This window comes from Electrophorus electricus, chromosome 19, assembly GCF_041902795.1.
Source record: "Electrophorus electricus isolate QZ-2024a chromosome 19, ASM4190279v1, whole genome shotgun sequence".
NCBI classification, from domain to species: Eukaryota; Metazoa; Chordata; class Actinopteri; order Gymnotiformes; family Gymnotidae; genus Electrophorus; species Electrophorus electricus.
The window spans coordinates 5232501-5242500 of record NC_137515.1 but is presented as its reverse complement, the minus strand read 5'-3'; the positions used below and the strand labels follow the sequence as shown (position 1 = coordinate 5242500).

The 10000-nt window shown below is 50.3% G+C and overlaps 1 protein-coding gene across 1 annotated transcript in view; it reads left to right on the top strand.

Annotated features, from left to right (window-relative positions):
- fgf11b (fibroblast growth factor 11b) overlaps window positions 1-10000 on the top strand; it is a 34086-nt gene that overhangs the window by 23866 nt on the left and 220 nt on the right. Inside the window, exons 5-6 of the mRNA XM_035535794.2 lie at window positions 8148-8346; window positions 8562-10000. The exon at window positions 8562-10000 is cut by the window's right edge and continues 220 nt beyond it. Coding sequence (XP_035391687.1) covers window positions 8148-8346; window positions 8562-8686 — 324 coding nt within the window. The 3' untranslated portion in view covers window positions 8687-10000. The remainder of the gene's footprint in view (window positions 1-8147; window positions 8347-8561) is intronic.

The window sequence follows — 10000 nt, the reverse complement described above, 5'->3', positions numbered from 1 at the left end:
AAAGAGAGATCTACGGATTCAGAACGAGAGAAAAGGGAGCCAGGGAAAGTCAGAAAGTGTGGATTTTCCGCACAGTACGGGAAAATATCCCAGAGCTGGGGATCATAATGTGGGCTTGTGAGAGCGGTTGGCTCTTGCCTCCTTGTGAGCTAAGGAACGGGGCGGGGGGTCTCTTCAGGAGTGCTAGTCAGTACACAGGGAAGCCACTGTGCACCTCCTGACCCAGGTCATTCTAACCCAGGTCATTCTAATCCAGGCCATTCTGAGCCAAGTGATTCTGACCCAGGTCATTCTAACCCAGGTCATTCTGACCCAGCTCATTCTGACTCAGGTTGTTCTGAGCTGAGTGATTCTGACCTAGGTCATTCTCACCCAGCTCATTCTGACTCAGGTCATTCTGAGCCAAGTGATTCTGACCTAGGTAATTCTAACCCAGGTCATTCTGACCCAACTCATTCTGACTTAGGTCATTCTGAGCCAAGTGATTCTGACCCAGGTAATTCTAACCCAGGTAATTCTAACCCAGGTCATTCTGAGCCGAATGATTTTGACCTAGGTAATTCTAACCCAGGTGATTCTGACCCAGGTCATTCTGAGCCAAGCAATTCTGACTTAGGTAATTCTAACCCGGGTCTTTCTGATCCAGGTCATTCTGAGCCAAGTGATTCTGACCCAGGTCAATCTAACCCAGGTGATTCTGACCCAGGTCATTCTGAACCAGGTAATTCTGGTGATATGGCGATATGACCCTGTGGCTTTCTCCTCTGACCTCCTGACCCCTGCTACTGACCCTTAAGGCCTGGGCTGTCTTTTCTCCTAATGTCTTTTCTGCTCTTTTCGGTATCTTTGGACAGTGGCAGACTTGGTCTAACTGAAGTGAATTCTGGGAAATACAGTTTATTTGCAGGGAGTGTGTTATGCAATATTTGCATATTTACATGCTGAGTTAATGTTGCAGTATCTTATCACTTTTGTAGTATCTGGATATGAAATTATTGTCTGTTAACATAGCAGCTGTTTTTATGTATATGTTTACACACACACACACACACACACACACACACACACACACACACACACACACACACACACACACAGACACACACACACACACACACACACACACACACACACACACACACACACACACATATATATATATATACAGATAACAGTGTATGTGTGGGCATGTGTGCATTCTAACCATGGGCTCATGTTCTCTGGAGAATGGAAATGACAGTGCTGACAAATGTTCACACTGTGACATTTGCTGTCAGCATGACAGAGTGTGCTGGAGCAGTGACAGACCCAGGGTGAGGGGGTAGGGGGTGAGGGGGTGGGGGGGTAGGGGGTGAGGGGGTAGGGGGTGAGGGGGTGGGGGGGTAGGGGGTGAGGGGATAGGGGGTGAGGGGGTGGGGGGGTAGGGGGTGAGGGGTGAGGGGGTGAGGGGGTGTTGGGGGGGGGGACCTTCTCTGTTTCCCATCCTGCTATTACAACACCAAAAACAAGCCTATTGATTACATGATGCATTAATTTAGTAAAGTGATTCTTACTCTGAATAAGTGCATCATAAGTTCTTCATAAGTATAAGTACATATCTGCATCATAAGTACATCATAAGTGCGTCATAAGTACATCATAAGTGCGCCATAAGTGCGTCATATGTGCATCATAAGTGCATCATAAGTACATCATAAATGTCATATGTCCATCATATGTGCATCATAAGTGTATCATAAGTACATCATAAGTGTGTCATATGTTCATCATAAGTACATCATAAGTGTCATAAGTCCATCATATGTGCCTCATAAGTGTATCATAAGTGCATCATAAGTGCATCATAAGTTGGTGCATCATGTTTTTAAGCCCTTCAAGTCCTTTCACTTTCTGCTCAACTGGACACTGGGACTTGTAATGGTTATCAGTGTCATACAGTCCAACCCTGCAGCAGAGCGAGTCTACATGCAAGCCGCGCAGAACCATAAACGCCCCAAAGCCTCTCTGAGCTCATGTCGAGGGAATCTCCTTTTGTGTGTGTGTGTGTTTGACTGAGCGGAGCTCTGCTACCTGTGGTATGGACATGAGAGAACGGTTTCCTGATAAAAATAGTGTCATATCCCCTTGCTGACCCACTTTATCGATGGTATGCTCTGGAAAAGACCTTCTGTACTGGTGGAGAAAGAGAGAGAAAAGAGAGAGAGAGAGAGAAATGGTAGGTGAATGAGGGATGGAAGGGAGAGAGAGATGGAGGGAAGAAAAAAAGAGAGAAAGAGCAAGAGAGCGATGGAGAACAGGGTTGCTGACACAATTGGAAGCAGCTTGATCTGACAGGAATAGTTTTGGCTCTGATCTGCCTCCTGCTATGATCAGGATTGGGAATGGGAGTGAGAGTGGCAGAGAGAGTGGGAATGGGAGTGGGAATGTGAATGGGAGTGGGAATGAATGGCTCTGTGGCCATTCCTGCCTTTCTCAGGGTGCCATCTCCTGCTTTTGGGATGTTTCAGTACACAGCAGAAGGTTGAGAGGGCACCTCTGGGCTCATCGTTCCTTCCTGCCACAGGCTGGGGCGGACAGTGAGGTGCGGTCCCCACCTCTCACGCCCGAGATGCCAGGCTAAGCTGAAGCTTATTGACAGAAGCCCATCACCCATCAATCCATGAGCCAGGATGGATGGGTGGTGTGGCTGTCTGCTCCCTCCACCCACCGCCTCCACCACCTCCGCCCCCTCTACTCGAGCCCTGCCTGATGCTGTCGCCGTGGTTGTTTCAGACCTCTGCAGCCAATCAGCTTAACCAGATGGCTCGATCTGTCTCCTGTGTGTTAACCTCCCCACCACGTGACACACCACTCCCAAATGTGGACGTTTGTGCTTTAACGACTCATGCAGCATGGCATGCCGCAAACACACACACACACACACACATCCAGCAGCACTGAGGTTTACTGCGCACATGTAACTGGTACGAGACACTGCAATGCGAATATGTACTGTACACAACAAGCGCCATACATACACACATGTTTATGTTCCCACAAACAAAAAGACAGATTAACAAATATGCTTACATTAGCATGCATGCACGCACATACACACACACACACACACACACACACACACACACACACACACACACACACACACACAATGGCATAAACACAAACGCCATTAAGCAGATTTATGTTGAGTTATGATGATGAGGAGAAGTTACTGCAGAAGACTTATGGTTCTCCAGAGATGGGGTAGTTAAGGTGTGGGGATGAAGCCCTTAGCCTCCGTAACCTTCCTACAGTCTGTTCCTACTCCTGTCATTTTATTTACATTTTTTGCTGACGATCACTAGTATCCAGCACTTTAATGCATTTATTGCTTAGTCTTGGACCTTTTATTTATTCCTTGATGTATTTTCCTCCCATGAGATGTATTTTGGAGTTGTGTTCCCTGTAAGAACGGTTTTATATTATCTAGAGCTAATTGGGATTTAAAAAAAATTTCTTTAGTGCGTGTAATAAAAAAGTAAATAACCAGTGGGGAGAAAAAGCCTGGTCCTGTAACAGATTGTGCACTTTTCCACCCAGAGCGACTGTAGCACACGCAGTGAGCAGTATGGCTCACTGAAGACGTGAGTATGCCGTGCACTGGAAACTCTGCCGCTCGCTCTGCCCTGACCCCTGCTGGCTTGAGCAGGAATTGCACCCTTTGAGCGACCTGGCGAGGGGACCCTGCGCCTACCTCATCCCCTCGCGGTCTATTCTCACTGGTCCTGACTACTCATTTTCAGTTATCTGCCAGACATAAAAAAAAAAAAATAAAAAATAAAAATCCTGTTAAGATTTCTAGTTCAGTCTGTGGCCAGATTAGTTGTGGATAGTTTGAGAACCGATGGCGTAAACCCGTTTGGAGGTGTGGTTGTGTGCACTATGAGAACTTCAAAATCGTCTCGTCCATCTTGTCGGTGGAATCTATGATGATTCAAAGTGATGCTGAATTATGCATGTGCTTTTTGAAATAGCATATAAATAGCATAATAGGTATTAATTATTCATTTGGGTCTGAAGTGTTGTGTTTCGTTCAGGGGTGTCTATCCCCACCGTGAGCGGGACAGGTGTGGAGGTCACATTTGGTCTCCGGACGTCCGCTGGTCTGATGCCCCTCCGTGGGGTTCCCCGGCTCCTCTGGTTCTGGGGTGCAGCCGTTGGGCACTTCGGGCGAAAGAGGCTAATGGCTGGTTCTCCGTAGATGTTAATAAAGGATTTTTAAAAAAGCACTAACTCAGCTCAACGTAAAGGATGTGGATGGCCAATATAAATATTTACCGGAGACCACTTGTCCCAAATGCAGTGGGAATCTGAAATTCTTTAAAGTGTATTTATTAGAAGTGCTCCGCCTCCTCCTGTCAATTTCTTGCTCTCTGAACAACAACAACAAAAAAAGCTGCAAGGACCTATTTGATTGCAAAATCTATGTAAAGGTGCCGTCATATGCCCCGCCCACGAAGCCCCGTGTGCAGAGTTCCTCACTATCGGGCTCTGGGAGATGGGCTAACAGGGCTCATTTCCATTTCATTTCATTGGCTTGGCTCTGTTAAAGTCGGTTATAAGTGAAACAGACGATCTTTCTCTTCTGTCAACTTCCTACGCTACCATACCATACCTTGTTACCATAGTAACAAGCATGTATATTTACATACCCTTTGATTAGTATGTTGCTAATCATGTGCCAGCCTGGATGCCGTTGGCACCATAGGGGGAAGGGACTCATTCCATCAGGTATGTTTGTCAGACGTAACCGCCGGCCGCGTTACTGGAAACGCCTCCCCTGCTTTCTCGTGCACAGTTTGTCTTGGCCCTCATCTCGCCTCTCATTAGTGGTGAGTTTCTGACCACAGCACCTCTGCTGCCTCCGTACGTCTGTTTGGTGGACCGTGTTCAACCCACCAAACACACTGATTTGGGGGAAAAGAAAAAAAAACCTCCAGCAAGAAGGTGTTTTTGTTGGAGCAGGTAGGATGATTGTAATCAGACACCACTGCAGAGAGACAGACAGAGGGAGAGAGGGAGCGAGGGAGCGAGAGAGCGAGAGAAGAGACTTAGGAAAAGGAGTAAGAGAAGGGAGGAGTGCGTTGAGCAGGGAGGGGAGGGTGGAAATGCTGTGTTGTATGCTGAATGGAGCCGCACACACGCACGCACACCAGCCACATGTTAACCCCCTCACCTCGATTATTAACCCCCTCACCTCGAGTATTAACCCCCTCCACCTCGATTCACCAGGATCTGCTCTGCCCAGAGACGCTGCCATCCCAGCTCAGCCAGTCAGCCAGTCCGCGAGTCATGGGTTACCATGCAGAGGCTTCAAGGATCTTCTGATAGAGAACCTCATAATTATTCAGGGATCAGTTATTCAGCACGGGCCTGGTCAGCAAATGTGCGATAACGATGTCTAAGAGGGACGTAGTCTGAAGCAGGTCGAGAGAGGTGGGGAGGAGGTACAGTTGGAGAAATAAATAGCTGATGGAGACAGAAAGGTTCAAATGTTGCATTTTTTGGCCTGCACACTAAGGTAGGAAGAAATATAATATTTGACAGTTAGTGTTCACACAGAGACGAACTGCAAGATGGAGCAGAAGGCCTTTATTGGCCTGCCTGGGGTTCTCTCCCTCGCTCTCTCCCTCCTTCTGCCTCAATCTGCTCCATCCTTCCTTCCCTCAGTGGCTCCCTCACTCCCTCGCCCTTCACTCTGTTCCCTCGCTCCCTCTCTCTCTCCCTCCCTCCCTCCCTTCCTCCCTTTCCATCATTCCCTCCCTCTCTCCCTCCTTCTGCCTCAATCTGCTCCATCCTTCCTTCCCTCAGCGGCTCCCTCACTCCCTCGCCCTTCACTCTGTTCCCTCGCTCCCTCTCTCTCTCCCTCCCTCCCTTCCTTCCTCCCTTTCCATCATTCCCTCCCTCTCTCCCTCCTTCTGCCTCAATCTGCTCCATCCTTCCTTCCCTCAGCGGCTCCCTCACTCCCTCGCCCTTCACTCTGTTCCCTCGCTCTCTCTCTCCCTCCCTCCCTCCCTCCCTCCCTTCCTCCCTTTCCATCATTCCCTCGCTCTCTCCCTCCTTCTGCCTCAATCTGCTCCATCCTTCCTTCCCTCAGCGGCTCCCTCACTCCCTCGCCCTTCACTCTGTTCCCTCGCTCCCTCTCTCCCTCCCTCCCTCCCTCCCTTCCTCCCTTTCCATCATTCCCTCGCTCTCTCCCTCCTTCTGCCTCAATCTGCTCCATCCTTCCTTCCCTCAGTGGCTCCCTCACTCCCTCGCCCTTCACTCTGTTCCCTCGCTCTCTCTCTCTCTCCCTCCCTCCCTCCCTTCCTTCCTCCCTTTCCATCATTCCCTCCCTCTCTCCCTCCTTCTGCCTCAATCTGCTCCATCCTTCCTTCCCTCAGCGGCTCCCTCACTCCCTCGCCCTTCACTCTGTTCCCTCGCTCCCTCTCTCTCTCCCTCCCTCCCTTCCTTCCTCCCTTTCCATCATTCCCTCCCTCTCTCCCTCCTTCTGCCTCAATCTGCTCCATCCTTCCTTCCCTCAGCGGCTCCCTCACTCCCTCGCCCTTCACTCTGTTCCCTCGCTCTCTCTCTCCCTCCCTCCCTCCCTCCCTCCCTCCCTCCCTTTCCATCATTCCCTCGCTCTCTCCCTCCTTCTGCCTCAATCTGCTCCATCCTTCCTTCCCTCAGTGGCTCCCTCACTCCCTCGCCCTTCACTCTGTTCCCTCGCTCCCTCTCTCCCTCCCTCCCTCCCTCCCTCCCTCCCTTCCTCCCTTTCCATCATTCCCTCGCTCTCTCCCTCCTTCTGCCTCAATCTGCTCCATCCTTCCTTCCCTCAGTGGCTCCCTCACTCCCTCGCCCTTCACTCTGTTCCCTCGCTCCCTCTCTCTCTCCCTCCCTCCCTCCCTCCCTTCCTCCCTTTCCATCATTCCCTCCCTCTCTCCCTCTGCTCCCCACTTCCTTCTCCTCCTGCTTTTCTGACAGGAGAAGCTTCAGTCAGCTGCCCCTGCAGACTGGGCTCACTTTCCCGGCGGTGAAAGGACCCAGACGATGACTAAGAGAGACGTAGACATGTCCTCTTAGTTACAGTTTCATAGTAACACGGGTCTGGATTTGTAGGAGGACAGATGGCTGTGTGGGTGAGACAGAACTTGTGCGGTTATTTTCTGTCCTGGCCAAACTGAACTTAGGAAGATGATGGATTCCCAGAGAGGTTATAGCTGTGACAAGACTGCTACTTATTTTTTAGGGTTTTTTTTAACTCTGAGTCTGTTAAAAGTGAAACAGACGATCTTTCTCTTCTGTCAACATTTCCGACACTCTCATGTGACTCGTTACCATAGTTTGCATGTATTTTTACATACCCTTTGCATATGTAGGTTGCTAGTTATGTGCCAGCCTGGATGCCGTTGGTAACACAGCGGGAGGGGACTCATTCCATCAGGTATGTTTGTCAGACGTAACCGCCGGCCGCGTTACTGGAAACGCCTCCGCTGCGTTCTCGTGCACAGTTTGTGTTGGCCCTCATCTCGCCTCTCATTAGTGGTGAGTTTCCAACCGCAGCACCTCTGCTGCCTCCGTACGTCTGTTTGGTGGACCGTGTTCAACCTACCAAACACACTGATTTGGGAAAAACTCCAGGAGCACTGCTGAGCGTAATGCCAGCATTACAGGCCATGCCAGCGTTAGTGCGGTGTTGAGAAGAAGAATAAGAAAGTGTCCCGTCTTCAGAAACGGGAACGGAACCTACCGAGCACACCAGCAGATGGGCTACAGATCAAAGATGCATGCTTACACACCCACCGCACACTTTATTACACTTACACACCCACCGCACACTTTATTACACTTACACCTCCACCACACATTTTATCGAGGGCAATGGTAGCTCAGTGGTTAAAGTCCTTGACTTTGGTTGCTGGTTCTTGTCCAGCCACTGTTGGGCCCCTGAGCAAGTCCCATAACCCTCAATTGCGTAAGTCGTACTTAGTCATAATTGTATGTTGCTTTGTATAAAAGTGTCCGGTAAATGTAAGCTTACACGCACACTTACACACCCACCGCACAGATGTAGAATTCTGTGCGCGCTTGTCTGCTGATGCCTTCGCCTGCGTCTGCTTGTCTTGCAGGAGCACTTCAACCCAGAGTGCAAGTTCAAAGAGAGCGTGTTTGAGAACTACTACGTCACCTACTCGTCCATGCTGTACCGCCAGACCCAGTCGGGCCGGGCCTGGTACATCGGCATCAACCGCGAAGGGCAGGTCATGAAGGGCAACCGGGTCAAGAAGAACAAAGGAGCTGCCCACTTCCTGCCCAAGGTCATTGAAGGTCAGTCGCCCCCTGACTTAGGTCAGGACCACACAGGACTGTGTGTCATGCTTAGTCCAAAACCTTCGAAGCTAATATTCATATCTCGCGTCTGTTTAATACAAACTTGTCCTCTGGCTTTTAACATCTTTAAGAGTATATTTTGTTTGCTCACTGTCCTGCCTGTTGCTAAGGTAACGGGTCCCATATTTTATTTCCTTGTTGCCCGTCTCTAGTTGCCATGTATAAGGACCCATCACTACATGAGGTGGGGTCCAGGGAGAGCCCACCTCGAAAGACAGCAAAGACATCGGACTCGCCCTCGAACCACAAGGGGGCGTCCACGGCCGATGCCTCGTAGCACAGGGGCCGGAGGGAGGGGGAAGGCGCTCACGCACGCGCTCCGAACTCCATCCCCCATCATGCACTTGGGCAGGAAGGTCTCACCTCTATAGCCGCTGGCTGAGAGTTGACATGGGGTGACATGGGGTGGGGGCTCGCCCCGTGAGCCTCCGACGAACACGGAAGCCCCTCCCCCTCTCCTCTCTCACCCAGCCTCTCAGACGAGCCCCCACGTCCCCCCTTCACTCACCCAGCATGAGCGCCCCAAACTCTCCACAATCCAGATCCGGCAGACCTGTGGTGCACCCCAGGGTCATATGCCAGCTACAGACTCGGTCCATAGCAATTCACCCTGCAGATACACCGGACAGCACCCCTCTAGCTGTGTGTTGCTGCGGCCTGGTTTTTTTTGGGGGGGGTGATAGTGCTATTGACATAAGGGGTACTTTGAGCTTGTGTGTGTACATGCGTGTGTGCTTGAGAGAGAGAGAGGAGAGAGAGAGAGAGAGAGAGAGAGAGAGAGAGGGAGAGAGAGGGAGAACAGCGAATGACTAGCACCACCACAGTCATTAACACAGAAGACCTCATGCTGGTTCAGACCTCCTCCTTTATTCACCAGGTGATGCCTTCACTCCAGGCCTGGAGCCAATCAGAGCCCAACCAGCAGGAGTGGGAGCAGTCAAATCAATTTTCTATTGGACAGCTCTGGGTGCTGAGGGAGAGCGAGCCGTTCTGGGCGGCAGCCAGAAGAGGAGCTTCAGTTGGGCAGCTGAACTAAATAAGACCGCATTGTCTAATCAGATTTCAGCAGGTCACCTTCTCCTGCACAGAGCTTTTTTTAATGAAACAAACACTGTTTTCTCTCCTCCCTCCCTCCATCCCTCCCCCCATCCTTTGCCACCTAGAGTCCAAGAAAAGATAACTGTAGACAAAAAAAAAAGACAACAATCCCAGTGATGAAGATGAGGGGGAGGATGATAACCACGCTGGTGTGTTGGAAACAGAGGGGGGCTTCGGGCCAAGTCACTTAGTGGTCTTCTAATCCGCCTCTGGTTGAAAATGTGTCACCGCCCAGCAGGACTGAGGGAAAGCGTCTCTGGTGAAAACGTAACTAGACTATTTCCAGGCCAGTCGAGGCTTTTTCGATCGGGGCCAAACATGCAGGGATTACCCCAGGCCCTTGTTTCACTAGCGCTTTGATGGAACACTTTCAGGGGATTTTCTGGAGTTCAGCCATGATTGCTTGAATTATTCACGGTACGTCGTGGGAATGGTAGCGTCTATCTTATACTGGAAAGAAATAATTTAGCTTGGAGATTAACATTCTGGAGGG